At 43.8% G+C, this 17,335-nt stretch overlaps 1 protein-coding gene across 1 annotated transcript; it reads left to right on the forward strand.

Annotated features, from left to right (window-relative positions):
- The first annotated feature begins 8,196 nt into the window (after positions 1-8,196).
- Positions 8,197-15,818, forward strand: LOC111071610 (protein hunchback). The gene is made up of 2 exons (XM_022363046.2): positions 8,197-8,434; positions 14,092-15,818. The coding sequence occupies exon 2, from the start codon at positions 14,094-14,096 to the stop codon at positions 15,750-15,752; it is 1,659 nt and encodes a 552-aa protein (XP_022218738.2). The 5' UTR covers positions 8,197-8,434; positions 14,092-14,093; the 3' UTR covers positions 15,753-15,818.
- Positions 15,819-17,335: the final 1,517 nt, after the last annotated feature.

Here is a 17,335-nt window from a genome sequence, read left to right on the forward strand (position 1 = left end):
AAGCAAGCTGAGAATTGCAAATGTATGTGTGCAAACAGACACGACAAAATTTTGTATCAATTCTTATTTTCCGAAACCGTTTTGAGTTTGTTTTGAGTTTCGTTTCCAGGTTACGTAAATGTGTGTGTGCCATGTATTCACACATACTGTGCTTGTGTGTGGGCTCTACAATTGTTGGCCGCTTGAATTGGTTTTTCATTTTGTTTTGAGGGCTGATGTGATGTAGCGACCTATTCAGGGCCGGATCAACCCTCAACCGGGCCCTAAGCAACCATCAATCTGGGGCCCTCCTTTATTTTGTATTTTTCTCAGTGGCTATTATATTTTTTATTCATTATTTGGAGTTTTGTTTTTTCAACAAAATTTTTCTGTTATCCCTAGGGGGCCCTAGGCAACTGCTAGTCCGGCCTGGACCTATTCCCGTCGTAAGACTTCATATTTTCTTGGTGTGTTCTGTCGCTCGACTCGACGCGGGTCGGGTCGAGGCATTGACGAAGCCGTTCATAAAATATTTTTTCGTTTTGTTTTGAAAAGCTGATGTTGCGTCGAGCGCGTAGGTTATTTCTTCCATTCTCTTTTAGGCTAGCCTTTGCCTCTGCTTTCGGCTTCGTCAATGCCTCGACCCGCGTCGAGTCGAGTCGAGCGACAGAACACACCAAGAAAATATGAAGTCTTACGACGGGAATAGGTCCAGGGCCGGATTAGCAGTTGCCTAGGGCCCTCCTAGAAATAACAGAAAAATTTTGTTGAAAAAACAAAACTCCAAATAATGAATCCAAAATATAATAGCCACTGAGAAAAATACAAAATAAAGGAGGGCCCCAGATTGATGGTTGCTTAACCGGTCTAGGGTCGATCCGGCCCTAATAGGTCGCTACATCACATCAGCCCTCAAAACAAAATGAAAAACCAATTCAAGCGGCCAACATAGAGCCCACACACAAGCACAGTATGTGTGAATACATGGCACACACACATTTACGTAACCTGGAAACGAAACTCAAAACAAACTTAAAACGGTTTCGGAAAATAAGAATTGATACAAAATTTTGTCGTGTCTGTTTACACACATACATTTGCAATTCTCAGCTTGCTTTCGCATCTCGTCATGAATCGAACATGTCGAAAAAATGCCGAACGTCTCAGACCCACGACCCGAACGTCTCAGCACCACAGCAATGGTCCCAGCACCCTAGCCGAAGACCTGGGGGGTGCTGGGACAGCAACCTCAGCTGCGCCCATTTCGTTGTATGAACTGGCACATCTATATACTGTATGGTTAGTGACCAGGGCAATCCGGTGATCAATCGGGACTTAACCCCCTTAACACACCTCTATTTAAAATGTTGAGCACCCTTTGTTAAGCCGCGGAAAATAATACTGTTTGTAAGGGCTCCTTGTAGCTTCTTCCTCCTCTTTACTTACAAAACTAAAAAAAGACCACCGATATCGTTCACCTGTAATGCGTAAAATATGTTAAAGGTACATACATTTCGTGGAAATATTAAATACCCCACTGGTCGACAATGGGCTAACGTTCTATTTTATTGATGGAAATCGTATTCCATGATTTTGATATTCAGTTCAATATTACTAGCTAGTTGGCCCTCTCAGCCCTAAACAACTAATTTTATCCGTTAGATTCATCAATTTTCTACAAGATTGGCTAGTTTTCAGAAGTTCTTTTTATTGCGTTGTTTACATAAAAAGGTTCAAACAAAAAGGGCCACAGCATAAAAGGTAAATGTGACGTCATTGTTGCTGATCAACAATGCGTATGTACTTTTCTATACCTTATTTCCTTTAATTGATGTTAAATTTGTTGTTCCAAGCTCCATTGAAACATTAATAATGATTTTATCCTAGATTGAGATGTTTATTACCTATTAAGGTATGTATATGTTTTGTGTTTAAAAAATACATTTATCCCGGTTCTGATATATTTTATTGGTACCCGTCAGCTACAAAATATCTTTAAAACAGAGACTGAGTAGTTTCTTCATTAATTGGAGCCTGAAATTGCAAGCAATATCTCAATTCCATAATATCCATTTTCCCAAGGTACTCAAATTTGTATGAAAAACCTTAAACAAAACAATAGTTTTGCCGAAAATTCTTTGCAGTATGAGTTGCGTGCAAACATGGATTTTAAAATGGAATATTTGTATTGCATATTTATTTGTTTAAAGCCCCACCCCACTCTGAAATTTCCTGCTTTTGTGACTTTTCTAGTCGGTTGTTTTCGCAAATATCAACCTATTCGCCTAATATCACGCGCTTTTTACGCTTTTTCGCTAATTTACAAAACGGAAGAACAAATTTAATTTAAATAGAAAAAACGACTTTCTACAAGAAAAAAGAATTTTTTCTTATAAGCTAATTTATTTTGAATTAACGAATAACAAAACCAATATAGTTCCAACATTGTTTTAAAATGAATAATTAATTAATACCCCCATTAAAGAAAGAAAATTTAAATATGAAAATACGCCTCAGGAGCGGTTTAAAAATTATGCTGTGGAAGCAGCACAGGTGCCGCAACGTTTTGCAAATAAGTTTTCGGCTCGAAATATTCGGCCAGAGGAGTGGTTTTTGACGGCAAGGACACCTGCCAAATAGACACTTCAAAATTTACGAAGTAAAAATCAAATGGGAGCAATTCTAAGTGGGCAAAAATATTTGATAGGTACAAAGCTGCCGTAGAAGCGTTTTATTGACAGAAAAACTTTGATGGAAAATTTGTTGTGGTCTCTGAGAATATTTTCAAAAACTCATGAGTCTTGGTAGCTCTCAAAAATATATATAATTAGAATCAGTTGACACTGCAAGTGCCCCGCCTTTCTTTTCATTATATTTTCTTTTGTTTTCATTTGAATAGCCCGCATGGGGGTGGAGTAAAACTAACGAAAGGAAACGAACTACTAAAGCACGAAACTGGCGCTTAAGCGCCTTGCTGCCATTGGTCGGTGCCTGGGTTCTGGGCGTGGTATGGGCCAAGGGGGATGGATGCTTTGCTGCCATCTACAGAGATGCCTCCAAATCAAAATCCAAATAGCACAAACAATCTGGGAGAAAGATACGGCCAAGAAAGACATCAATTCAAAATTGCTTTTGCACAATTTCTCATTTGCGTAATTGACATGCATGGAATTTTGTCGCAAGTGTTTGTTTATTTGCTCAATTGTTTGCCTTGTGCTTGCCGCAAATTTGGTAGTAGAAATCTATTATGAGATTCGAAGAACTCCTTCCCCCCAAGTGCAAAATCAAGCAACTCTCTCAAGGCAAGCCGCAAATTGACTGACTGACAGGCAAACCAGACACACAGACCAACTGTCTCAATAAAGTGAAAAACAGAATAATAGCAGACAACAGTCTCGTCCCCCCAGACACAGAACCGCCATACCTGGGACAATTTGAAATCCACCGTATCTGTTGCCGGCAACATGTGGCGTCAATGATGTTCCTGCTTGCTGCCTGCTGCCTCCATCCACTAAATCCAGGATATCCCAGCCCATCCAATTCCACTTGACAATTGCCAACAAAGCGCACGTAAAGCGATTACAGTCTGCGTGAGTGCATGGAAATGGATCCTGGTCCTGAGAGTCCTCCTACTTCTACTCCTGCAGCTTACAGCTTCGCCACATCTGCTTCTGGGTGTTTGTGTGTGTGTGTGTGTGTGTGTGTGTGTGTGTGTGTGTGTGTGTGTGTGTGTGTGTGTGTGTGTGTGTGTGTGTGTTTGGTGTCTCTGGCGGATATTTGGCAAATCCGACGCCGACGCCAGCGGCACTTAAGCTGCTCAAATATGTCCCCATTGTGGGGCCACAATGCAAGATTTTCAGCACCAACAAATCGTCCGTAAATATGCAATGGCAGTGTCCAAATGGGTAACTGGGATAGGTAAAAGCAAGATTTGTTTATGGACAAAATCTATTTAAAAAAAATTATATTTATTTTTCAGTATTTTATTGAACTCAAAACTGTTCTAAGTGTGATCCATCACTTGATCATTTTTTGGGCTCCGATCTTCGCTTTTTCTCTGATTTTCCGGAACCCCAACAAAATTAGCTACAATTCCAATTTAATTAATCAAAAAACCGTTTAAAAAAAAAATTTCCAATTCTCGTAAAAATTAATTCATTAGCCAAAGCTAAAAGAGAAAAATTAGGAAATTGAAAATAAAGAGGAAGTGAACAAAAAAAATCCAGCCCAAAATCAAGACCTGAAAAAAAACTCGCGAACGTCTGCGTTGATTGTGCTTGATGGATGGTTGGATGGATGGATGGATGGATGGATGGATGATGGACGGATGGCAGAACAGGCTGCTTGAAACGTTCATCCACAAACACTCATAATGGGGAGGTTGCTGATGCTAAAAGCAAATGACAATCACAATGGAATGGAGGAGGAACATTGCAGTGGACGGGGCCGTGCCGGGAACAACGGTAACATTTAACAAAAAGACAACAAAGTTTAAAATCTAAAAATGCACAAAATCTGTTTTGCTGGTCATCGAAGTACAGATGCCCTTTCCGTTTGAGTACAAATAAAATTTGTGTTCTCCTTTTTAAATATTATTTTAAATCTGTTATAATATAAATGATGTACGCGAAAAGATGAGTATCAGTTGACATTGGAAACGATGGATCGGAAAGTGTAGAACGATTTTTTTTGCTTCCGATCACCTTTGCTTCCTTTCTTTGTTTTATTTTCTATTCTTTTTTTTTTTATATGGATAATTAAATTGTCATAATTTCCCCAAAGTCAGAAACTTTTACTTCTAGCTGCTACTGATATTTTCACGAATTTAATATACATATGTACATACATACATATATTCATAAATCAATGTAGTCTCTGAGTTCCAGGTACAAACAAATATAATATTATACGAGTATGCCAAAGTCTGTTGGAGTCGCTGAAGATTTGATCACGTTCGGTTCTAGGCATTCCACTTCGTGCCCTCCTGTAAAACAGAAAACTGCATTCCCTGCGCTACAAGCATTTCATCATAATTATAATACCCGCTTTGAGGGTGTACAGCAAAAAATCTAAGTGAAGAATGCAAAACATACAGAAGGGGGTGGGTGGGGGAGGGGACGATGTAAAGAGGGGTACAGCCACGGCACATTGCATTTTACATGCAAACAAACAAATAAGCCCAAGCCCAGGCCCACCCAGCAAAACCACCCACCAGAGTGGAATCCTCTACTTTCCACCCACCAACAACTGGTGTTCCACTCTGCCACTGTCTGCCTCTTTCCCACTTTCTGTCTCTTTCTCTTTTTCTTCTTCTCGTGCTCTTGGTCTTCTTCTATATCTACTATATGCCTCTCTCTGTCGTTCGTTGAACATTTCAATCAACGCTCGAGTGAAATGTGAAAAAAAAAAAAATAATAAAAGGAAGGATAATATGGGAAGTGAGTGTGGTTGATGGGTGCAGGGATAGGTGGTGCAGAGAGGCCGTGCTAGTGGGTGGTACGGTGGTATGTCTCGCCGCCCAAGCGGAAATGGATGCGCACACAAAAGTGGCACAAATTGTGTGGCATGTGTGGAGACGCAGCGTTGTTGCATGTTGTACGAGTAGAAAATAAGAAGAAAACTATTCAAAAGAGCAAAAGAGAGAGATATAAATACGAACATATATAGAAAGAACGGGAGCTAGAAAGGGGTTACACAACCAGAGAAGGAAAGAGATAGTGGGATGATATTGAGCGATGGAGCGATCTTCATCTCTGTGACATTGAGTGATGGAGAGAATGAGAAATTAGCAGAGAAGGCATGGCAAAGGAATAGACAAAGAGAATAGGAAAGGCGGAAAGTAACGGAAAGAATCATAGAGAAGGAATCGAGAAGAAAACATTGAGATCGAGGGGAAACGAAATACAGAAACACAGATGGAATTTAAAGAACGAAATAATAAATTTAAAAAAAGCATGGGTAATGTTTTTTACTTTATTAGTAAAAATCCTTTAAGTTTTGCCCTGGCGATCCCCATGCAACCCATGGACATTCTGGATTACGGACACGCAACTTGAGGGAATCCCAATATTGCAACAGCCGCTGGTACATGCTGTGTCCTGTGCCCCCACATCGCTCCTTACCAGGAATTGCCATAACAACCGTTAACCGAGATACATTTAAAAGCTCGAGCCGTGTGGTGTGGTATGGCAGAAGTCCACCCAAATAAAAAACTGGTAAAAAAAAGCAGAAGAGGAAATGCGACGACCAGCACCAAATCCAAAGTGTAAACATTCACAGCCTCCGTTTGTGTGGGTGGGAGGTGGGTCGGCACAGACACTAGACAATGCTGCACACAACCTAACCACTACACCCGCCCACCCAACCATTCATCCCCCCACTCCACGTTGGGCAATGGGTAACAACAGCTTCCTTCCGGGCTGACGTTTGATGTGCAGTCATTGGAGATGCTCCAGCTCCGTCTCCCTTTCTGCCAACAGCTTGTGGCCAGAGCTTACAAAAAAAAAAAAACACAGAAAATAACGAACCAAAAATGCGGTATTTATTTCAAACAAGTTCAAGAAAAAAAAGAAGCAAAACGAAAAATAAAGGCCTTCTGGCTTTGGGTGTATCGCAGCATTAGATGCCCTTTTGCTGAGCTATCGATATAGATTTACAGATACAGAGCTACGGTTTTACATTCATCGATGATGGTCATCCCACTGGGATGTTCAATTTCCATTCAATTAAATGAAAGGTGCCTTTCGCTTATGGGAACAGAAATATACGCATTTAACCATTAAAATCTTATTGAAAATTGAAATTTATAAGGTTTTTTCTTGGATTATCTGCGAACAATCACTTATTAATTTTCAAGGGTTAGGGTATTTAGGGTATGCATGTGATAGAGATAGGTGCTCTAGGTATATATTAATATGTACTCTAATGGAATCAAAAATGCTTCGTTTGCAAAGTCAACATACCCTTTTGCAAAAGGATATACGCGTACAGTAAAAACAAGCGAAAACATGAGCAAAAGAAAGCAAAATGGGGATGGGATGGGATGCGCATCCCGATGCGGCTGCTACTGCTTTTATTGCCGGTGGCAATGTCCATGTTGCATACATCCACACGCTCCACTCCACCCCCCACCTCATACACATTGCAATTGCCAGGCAACAGCTTGGCTCTGGGCACGGGATGGAGGGTGGCAGAGGTGTCGCTAATGAAGTCGCAAACAGTTGGCAGTAACAAAAAATAAAAAAAAAAATACAGAAATTAAGCAAAGAAACCCCACGCAACGCTCTACATACGCGCCGCTGCCGCGCACTGCCTCCGCGCGCCTTCATTGTAATAGAAATTATAAGCTTATGCTGTGCCACCACAGCCACTCCCCGGCCATGCAGACCCGCTCCCCTGGCGCCCAGTGGAGCTGTGCGCTGTCGTTTTAGCAACACGTTGCCCATATCCAAGGTTCCTGCAATCTTTTGTTCTACTCGCAAATGGGTACAAAGCCGGAAGCTGGAAGACCGGGAGGAGGATGGATGGAATAGTAACAGTAATTGAAAATGGGCAACGTTGCATGTGAGTGGAGAGAAAGGTTCGCACATATGTACATATGTATATGAAATCTATTACTAAAGTTAAGCTCAACTGAGAATCCTATCCAGGGTATCCTGATGTCAACATCAAATTATTTTCCGATGTCTTTGCTTTGCATCTGTTAGAAGATCGACATGAAATTTTGGTAGCACATTTTTCGGGATAGAATTTCATAGCATCTGTTTCTATATATGTGTAAAGTTTATCAAGTTACCTCTGTGGCATACATCTATATGCCCCGATCTTGCGGTGATCCAATCCAAAATGAAAGCCCAAACAGCTGGCAGCACCCATTCGGTTGAAAAACTGTTGCGTGGGCTTTCATTCTTCGGGCGAATGCTGCTGCTGCCACAAGGGTGGTTTCGTTTCCCCTTACTCGCATTCGCATTCGCATTCAACACTTTTCATACTGGCAGTGGCAGTGGCAGTGGCTATGGCTGTGGCTGTGGCTGCTGCTGATGCGCACCACCAATGCCAACAGGCACTGAAGCGCACTCCCACCTAGCTAACGGTGGCTGCTGTTGCTGTTGCTGCCACTGCCGCTGCTGTTGCTGCTTCTGCTCCGTTTCATTCCCAACAATTCATAATTTTAAAATCGTACCAAACGCACACGCCTCGTCCTCGTCCTCGGTCGCTGCTTCTGGCTCTGCCACTGCCACAGCCTCTGTCGCTGTCTCGGTCTCGGGACTCGTTGCTGCCACACTGGCACCGGCAGTGGCATTCATTTCATTTGATTTTTAACTGTCATCGACGGCAGTTCAGCATCTCTCGACCAAACACTTCCAGTGCCCAATTCGGCCTGTGATATTTTTTTTCTTTTTTTTGCCAGTGAATGTGAGACAACAAAAATACATTTGAAGATCCAAAATCCAAGGTGAGATCGCGTTCGACGAGTGTGATTTTTTGTTTTGTTTTTTGCTTGAATCGGAGAGCATTACAAAACAGAAAGTAATCCAAACTCCCAGAAGTGCAACACAATCCCAGAACGGCTCTGAAGTGTCTAATTACCCAGATCTCTATTGGCGTCGCTTTTTCCTGCAAGAAGTTTCAATGGTTTCCGATTCGTTTAAGGCATCTACGGATATGACTTGCTTAGCTCTTGGGAATTAAGTACATAAGCCCTTCGCTGGCATCTTCTTTCAATCATCCTTCATATAATGGAAACAAAAATTGACTCTTTCTGGGTGATTTATAGTTCCTGAATTTAAGGGGAAGGAAATATTTTTTTTGGCGGAAAATCTCAACCTATTCACTCCACACATTTCCTTCCGTTGACTTTCTTTAAACTTTCATTACAAAATGTAATCAAGTACTTACTGAATAGTTGGGCTATAGAGATTAGACAGCAAAAGTACTCGGAGAGTACACGCACGGAAATACTATGACGCCTCTGCCTAACAGATTTCTAATTTATCATTGACTATCCGAAGATTTTGTTGGATTGGACACCAATCGTAGCGCCTTTTTGTTGAATAATTATACAATTACCCATAGACTTCGATATCCGATTTGCTTTTGCTTAGCGATCCATAGCTAGATGGAGCTTAACAGCTGCAAACTTCAGCTCTGAAAATCTCTGGATTTCTGTTCAGCATTTCTCGCTTAAAATTTACCAGGCCTAACTTTTTGCGCTGTTTTATCGCTCATTTTAGCTATTTTGGGGATTCCTTTGGTCCACTTCGAGCTCATTACACATAAAATTAATAGAAAATGCATAAAAAATGTTTGATTATCAAATCACTGACCAACTTCCATTCAATAGAGCTGTTTATACATATATAGAATAGAAATCAAAATTGTCTGATTTGATACGCTTTTTTGCCATTTATCTGTAATTTAAAAAATTTGCAGAGATATCTGTGGCTGTTTCAGACAGCTATAACCTACAAGAGCTGGATGAAAGTTATGTGCAATGCCCTTTGGTTTAGTTCCGATTATATATGGAATAAAAATGTTTCAATTATTCAATGAACATCCAAGAATTGGATCATTTTGAAGAACTTAATCCCCTATGTTCTTGTCAACTCCCAGCTCCCAGTCCCAGTTCCACTTCCAGTCCCATTTTTAGTCCAATGAACCAAACCAAACCACATCACAGCACAGTCCAATCCAACCCCACTACACTTACGATTTGCACATCCCTTTCCTCCTCCCTCCCCTCGTATGTCATGCAACCCAATGTGAACTTCAAAATGAAGCTGAAATTATTTAGCCATAACTCAAACACGCATCAAGGCCACAGCCACAGTCACAGCCACAGCCCCTGAGGGGTGGACCACTCGGATCACTCTCACATGGAGAGAACCTGCCGAAAAGGGTTCAAATCAAATTCGATTTGGGCAACGATGTGTGGCAACGACCAAAGTTGCAAATGAAATTTTGTCAAATTTTCAGGCAATGCAGGACGCACAGGACACACAGGCCGGGGCCTGGGCCTGGGCCTGGGGGAATCCCCCCTGGTCTGTCTGCATATGGACTGGAGTCCGTACACACGCACATGCCATCCTGTAGAGAGCCACAAGTGGCACATTATTTTAATTCGCAGTCAAACGATGTAACGTTAACACCACATCGACATGTCACTGCAAGTTCATGGGTGTCTGGACGGATGGCTGGATAGCTGGATGTCCGTGTTCATGTCCGTGTCCATATGTGTCCGCACGAGTGTGTGTGGCAGTGGCAGGAGGGGCAAGCACAGGACAGGAACAGCAATGGCAAAGGGGAATGTAAATGGCTGCTAATTGAGCAAGAGTTTTACCCTTGTAGCAGTCGATTTCTGGGCTTAAATCCGAGCCAAATTCCCTACTTTTGTTTGCGAAATATCTAAATTATTTTCAAGATTAAAGAACCTTAGTTTATTGAGCTATAAAAGCTTAAGCTTCTAGAAACTCAGTACCGCAACTCAGTCCCTTTTTTGAGTCCCTTTTTCTACATTTCCATACCCTGATTAACCATCAACGATCTACAGTTCCAATTTGGAATTATCTAATGGATATCTTAGAATTCACATTGAAGATTTTACTTGCCAAAAAGAAACTCAAACTATATTCGAAATGGAGTTTTGCATTATAGTCCCAGGAAATACTCAAGAAAAATATTTTGTATGATTTAATTTCTAGGCCAAATCGCAGTATTCTTTTCAGATTAAACGGCAAAAGTCGCACATCTGTGTTCACTGTGTCCTTTTGGTTAGGGGAACTTTCTACAGCGAATTAATATTATTAGATTGCCCCGAATTGGGCGCCTGCTCTCGGCTGGCCATCCTTCGGGGGTAAACCTCAACCCGCGATCGGGGGTTGCATGCATGCCAGGTGAGCTTTTACTCAGGGGGTTGCTGCTGCCTGCTGGCTGCTGGCTCACACTCAGTCCTCACTCACTCCATCCCTAAGCTCTGACGCGACTTATGGCTGTTATGTTGGATATGCTGTAATTATGTTATAAGTTTGCCCACAGCCCAAGTGCCAGTTAAGTGTAGCTGTATCTGTGTATGTGTGTGTGCAAGGGTTGCAACTCCTCAATTCCGGGGGTGGTGAGTCGTTTCCACTGATGCCACCACATCAATCAGTTGTGTTCTGGCGCAACCTTTAGTGGGTGACTGTGTCTTAGTGTGCTTTGGTTTTAATTGCCGCTGTTTGTAAACGAAGGGGGGCAAACAAAAAAAAAAACAACCGCACGCACAGAATTATTATGGAAAAGTACACTAGTCTCCGCAGTTATCCCAACACCCCCCACCAGCCGACGAAAGACAAACAAAACTCGCTCCAAAGTCGGGATGCACTTTGCGCATTAATCCTCAAAGTCTCTGCCCAGCTCGCTGCCTTCAGTCTCATCCTTTTGCTCCACTGCCAACCCTGCGCTCCAGTTCCATCCTCAATCTCAGTCTTAGTCCAAGAGTCTCTCTCTCTCATCCATTCTGCCTGTTTTCTCAGCTGCGAAAAGTTGCTCAAAACTTGGGTCTGGGCCATAAAAGACAAAAAAAAAAAATGAAGAAAAGTTCCCGACAGCTGCTGATTGAATATTAAAATGCTGCCCAAGCTCCATCCCCCCGCCAACTGCCTGCCCCACTTGTCTCAGTTGGTAGAGTCCCTTTGGCTATCCATAAAAAATGGCAATTAAAGCTATGCCTTGGCATCAATCAGGGCTCTGGCAAATCAACAAATTTTTCGCTTTTGGCAGATGCCAAGCCACGCCCAACCCCCTATACCTTCTCCTCCCTGTGTTCTAGTACACGCCCCCGTCATGAAAACGCCTTAATTAGCATAATCTAATTTCAACTTTGTCGCAAAAGTATTCCCCCCCCCCCCCCTCCACACCACTCCGAAAAACAAGGGGGATGCGCGGCTGCCAAAAAATGCAAATCCAGGCCCCCATCTGCATGGCTCCATACCAACGACACCACCACACTCCCCTGCCATCCTTCTGCCACTCATATATATTCCTTTGGATCGTGCAAAAGTTTTCAAAACTTTATATATTTTTACAACGAAATGAAAAAACAATAAAAATGAAATTCTCACCAATCCCCACGTCAATCCCCACGCAGGAAAAACAGCAAATGAAAAGAACGAATTGAAATGAAAGTAACAGAGAAAAAAGTGGGAATATTGTGCATACATACATATGCACGTACATCGTAGACTAGGAATACCCTTTACTGAATGTGAATTAGCTCAAGGTATATCTTCAGAACATCTTCAAATACATGATAAATATCTGATCTTTCTGTACTTCAACTCTAAGGACCCTCTTTAAGCCAATCCCTAAGCATTTATATAGAAAGTGATCTATTTATTGGGTGTCCAGGGGAATTTCTTCTCGAATAGAAAACGCGGCATTTCGTTGACGTTCAAGTTGCTTTTAAATCTCAAGTGAAATGTTATCCAAAATATATCCAACAGTAATCTTAATCTAAGAAATATAATTGATTTGAAAATTAATTTGTAAATTTCGAATAAAATTTTAACTTTTTGAAAAAGTTCTTTACCATAGAATTGATTTTTAGATTTCTCAGACCTGAGATTTCTACCTTCTTTCTGCCACTCTGTGCACTCTTTATAGCCCAGTTGATTGCTACAGGGTATCCATCCAGTGAGCGGGTAACAGGCGTCGGTTGTGGCTTGTTAAAAACTTTTTAAATGCGAAAATGAAAGAGCAACAAGGCAAGTGCCATGGATGGATGGAGGTGTAGCACAGGCTGCCTGCCAAGTGTCATGGCATGGGTTTGGGGTAGGTGTTGCCTGTGCCCCCCCCCCCCCCTCCCCAGGTTCCTGAATTGACAGCCACAGGATACAAGCCGCCAGCCACACGGCGATGACGATGGCGGCGTCAAGTGCCTCAACAGTTTGGCAACACAACAATTGAGTTTGTCCTTCCATGTTTTGTGCCAGAAAGAGAGAGCGCGATGCTTTTACGGGTGGGAAATTAGTGGTGGGTGTGCGGGCACGGGGGAGACAGGGGGGGGAGAAACATTTAATTTACTGGAATTTGGCGCAATGTGTGTAAGCTTATTAACAGCTTGAAAAAGTGGGGGGGGAGTACCAAGGGGCGTCGCTTGGAGCTGGGGGACCCGGTTAAGGGATGAGGATGAGGTTATGGCGCTTTTATCGCTGTTGTTTTTCTATGCAAATTTTTGCAAATGTTCCCTTCGCACAGCTGTTGCCTTAATAAAGTTATAACAAAGGTGTTCCGGTACACCCATCCATGGGGACAATGGAATTGATGGACCCACCCACACGGTGCTCCGCAACCAGGGTGGTGCTTTGATTTCATCCATCAACTTGTTTAGGGCTGCAAAAAATAAAGAAAACTTTTTGATTAGCTGATTGGCATTGATATCGTTAGTTAGTCGATGGATAAAAGTGTTTGTTAAATTGCCTCAATCTGACAGCTGTTTCTATGCGACAATCGACTTAATTCCTAAGCTAAATATATTGCAAATATTTGTGTCTATTCAGTTGGATACGGCCCATAGTCGCTTAGTATATGCAAAACAAACGTCAATTGTTAATCGATTAATTAACTAACTCGACTGGACAGAGTTTTAATTTCGATAGATTTTTCTCTGTTGATATAAGATTAGATAAATATTTATTTTTGCAGATATCATATTTTTAGTTTTTAATTTATTTTTAATTTAAATCGATAGCTGCTTCCTTCCGAATATAGACTTAAGACTTCTTAAGATTATTTTCTTAATTTCCTGGCATAATATTTTCCAAATTCAACTCAAAATTCGAACACTCCACCTGCCACCTGCCGCCTGCTTCTGCCACACACAGACCCAAGACATCTGACAACTGCAAGCCACCACTCACCACCTCTTGGCGAATGGAAGGCAAACAGTAAATTCAGATTTAATTGTGGGATTCCTTGGGGCAGCAGCAGCAGCATGGAAAGGGAGGAGCACTGCCAAGACAATGCAAATATCGTACATGTTTCTATATAAATCTTGAGCGACTTCTGCCACAGACACAGTGCTAACGTCTTTTGTGTGTCCCCTCTCTCTCCCTCACTCTTTTTGTCTCTACGCAGCTATGAAGGACAGCAGCAGCAGCAGCAACATCTCAGCCAGCAGCACAGCAGGGATGCCCCAAGCGGCAGCGGCGACATCCAACAACAGTGCCACGCCCAGTACGCCCAGCACACCCACAACCGGACATGCAGCGGCGGAGACAGCAGCCGCAGCAGCCACATCGCAGCAGCCGCAGCCGCAGCCACAGCAACGTGGCAAGAGCAACATTCACGAGCTGCGCAATCAGGACTATGTGAGTCGTCTGATGGCCGCCACTCCGCCGTATCTGTACTCGGCGCCGGTGGGGCCCAACAATTTCTTCTTCAGCGACATGCTGCGGACCCTGGTGCAGGCCCGCAACAATGAGACCGCACGCGTGTTGCAGTTGCAGCAGCAACAGCAGCAGCAGCAACAACAGCAGCAGCAGCAACAGCAGCAGGCGGCCCTGGTGCGGCGTCCCCGAAAGCGATCCTGGTCGCATCGTCCCTACTACGAGCAGCTAAGGGAACGACGCGATGCGGAGGAGAAGCAGCAGCAGCAACAGCAGCAACAGCAGCAGCAGCAGCAGCAACATCAGCACCACCAGCAGCAGCAACAGCATCAGACGGTGGCGGAGAAGCCACTGGAGCTGACCAACAAGACCATGACGCCCTATGGCTATGCCAAGCTGGAGGGCAAGTCCCCAACGGTGGCACCAACTGCCCCACCAGCACCGCCCACCGGCGGCATCCCCACCAAAAACAGCCTGGGCGGAGCGGTAGACAGTTCGCTGCAGGACAACACACCGCCGGCAGCATCGTTACCGCCACAGGATCTGGTCCTGCCACCGCCACCGCCCGTATGGTATCCCCCGCTGTATGCCCCGTACGGCATCGATCCGCTGCACTTCTTCATCGATCTGCGTGTCTCCGGGCACATCTACGACCGCAAGAAGGAGAATGTCTCCCCATTGTCCAGCAGCAACAATGCGCTGGCCGCCAGCGGCGAAGACTCCTCGCCCGGCTCCAATTCGGGAACAGGTAGTGGGACCGGAACGGGTGCCGGCTCTATGTCCGCTTCCAACCTGCTGAGCAAGCAGCGCCACGGCTCCGCCTTCACCGTGCCCATACCCAAGTCGGCCCAAAACGATGCCATCAATCTGTGCTCGAACGGATCCGGCGGCATGGCAGCCGTTGGTGGCACTGCAACTGGCGCTGGAGCTGGAGCAGGACCGGGCGGAGTGACCGCCTCGCTGGGTAAATTCGAGCACTACGCCAAGTACTACGATCTGGGGGAGAGCAAGGAGAACCATCCGGCGGCATCGAGCACGGCAGCCAATCTGTCCGCGGCCGCTGCCGCCGCCGCTGCTGCGGCGAATCTGTCCAAATCGGGTGCCAGCTACATGCTGCAGCACTTGCCACGTCTCTACAGCCAATTTGCGGCGCATCAGGCCCAGGCCCAGGACATGGACGCCCGGTCAGAGTCGGCCTCGGTCACGGCCTCCGTGTCCGCTCCCGATCTCTGTGACGAGGACTCGCTGGGACGTGGCTCGAACGACACCACCGCCGGCCTGGACTCTGGCAATATGCAGGGCAACTGTGACATCGACGTGGAGATCATCGACTCGATCAAGTACCGTACGGACGGAGAGAGCAGTAAATGTTCCAGCAACGATGAGGCCTCCATCACACAGATCGATTAAAAGGGGTATTGCTTTAAGCCAAATGTCGTACAGCTGTTGTGAATGAATAAAGATATTTAATACGAGTAGAAATGATTATGTTTTGCGTTAAATTGTGTGTCGGAATGACGATTGAGAGCAGCCTCCTCTCCGTTTCAACTGAACGGCAAAATGCCAGTCACGTGTGCACGTAAACGCCACTTAAACGATCTCTAAAGAGAGCCTTTGCATTGGAGATTCTTCGGATTCTTTGCCCTAGAGCAACTCCTACTCGCTGCCTGCCTCATGCTACAGTTAACTTCTCTTTCATCCATCTTTCAGTATCTTTTTCTCTCTCTCTCTGCCCTGAAGAGTATGCAACGGTAAAAGTAATTTCATAAATCATTTGACGCCGTTGTCGACGTTGCTGCCAGCCTCAAGGCATTTTTTAAATGTCGTCGCGCGAATTGCTGCTCCATCTCCAACTCTCCACTCACTCGCTCCTCCATCTTTCACCATCGTCATTTGCCTTCCATACCATACCATCCTGGCAAACTTCCTGGCCCATCCTGCTGCCGCAGCGCAGCGCATTACACGGCTGACTACGCTTTGTGTAAATTAAAACTGCTGCCGGCGGCGGCTGGATGACGACGACAACGAGAAGGCTCCACGCCCACCATATCCTCAGTACACTACCTAACTACCCTGTGCTGCTCCACAATTCTTTTGTATACCCTAGACAAATCGAGATGGTACACGAGTATTCGTTCAGTTCTACAAGAAAAAGCAAAATAATAATGATTCTAGCATTTTTTTTTGCCTCAAACTTTTGCATGTGGAACTGAAAGAATTTAAAAGTTGCATTTATGAATGGAGTGTGAGTTTTAGGATAGCAGAAATATATATATTTTTTTTAATTTTTATTCGGTTAACATTTCTTATAAGCCACCTATCATTGAAGTTTATCTTCTTGATTAACAAATCCGTACAAATGACAAATAAAAAACTTAGTGTATTTCCCTTCTAATACTCCTACCAAATATGTATGGGGCATGGAATTTTATAAAGTACTGCACGAATCTGAAAGCTGGTGGATTATTCTTAAGAGCGTAAAATCTGCATATTTATCCAATCTATTCATCTGTTCCAAGTTATTACGATCGAATAAATGAGTCTTCTATTCTCTTATATTTTCTTCGCTTTCTCCAGTCGCATTGGCACATATTTATCTTTGAATATTTGAATTAAATAATTTGGCATATTTTTAGAGTTTTAGTTATCTGATTATCGGGTATCTTCTAGTCGGCATACACTCCCTTGAGGCCTTCTTATATAATTTTGCTGCTCTTCCTTGCACTGATTTTGCATTCCGGTTTTTTTTTTCATTATTTTTTTGCTCACACAGGATATTAATTTTTACACCATTCATTGATTTTGTTTGCTCCCCGGCGCTTAATGAATGCATGCAAGTGGCGCTCTCCAAATGTTGGGACGGGTGGGCAGTGGGCAGGGAGATCCTATGGTGGAGGCGTGTGCCGACTTGTGCGTTTGCCGGGCTTGTTTCCGTTTCCGTCGTTGTCATTTGTGTCGTGTCGCTGCTGCTGCTGCTGCTGGTGTTTCGCGTA

Source organism: Drosophila obscura, unplaced genomic scaffold, assembly GCF_018151105.1.
Source record: "Drosophila obscura isolate BZ-5 IFL unplaced genomic scaffold, ASM1815110v1 contig_97, whole genome shotgun sequence".
Classification (NCBI taxonomy): Eukaryota; Metazoa; Arthropoda; class Insecta; order Diptera; family Drosophilidae; genus Drosophila; species Drosophila obscura.

Excerpts from the sequence above, each read along its gene's own strand:
- LOC111071610 (XM_022363046.2), top strand. The coding sequence starts at position 14,094 with ATGAAGGACAGCAGCAGCAGCAGCAACATCTCAGCCAGCAGCACAGCA.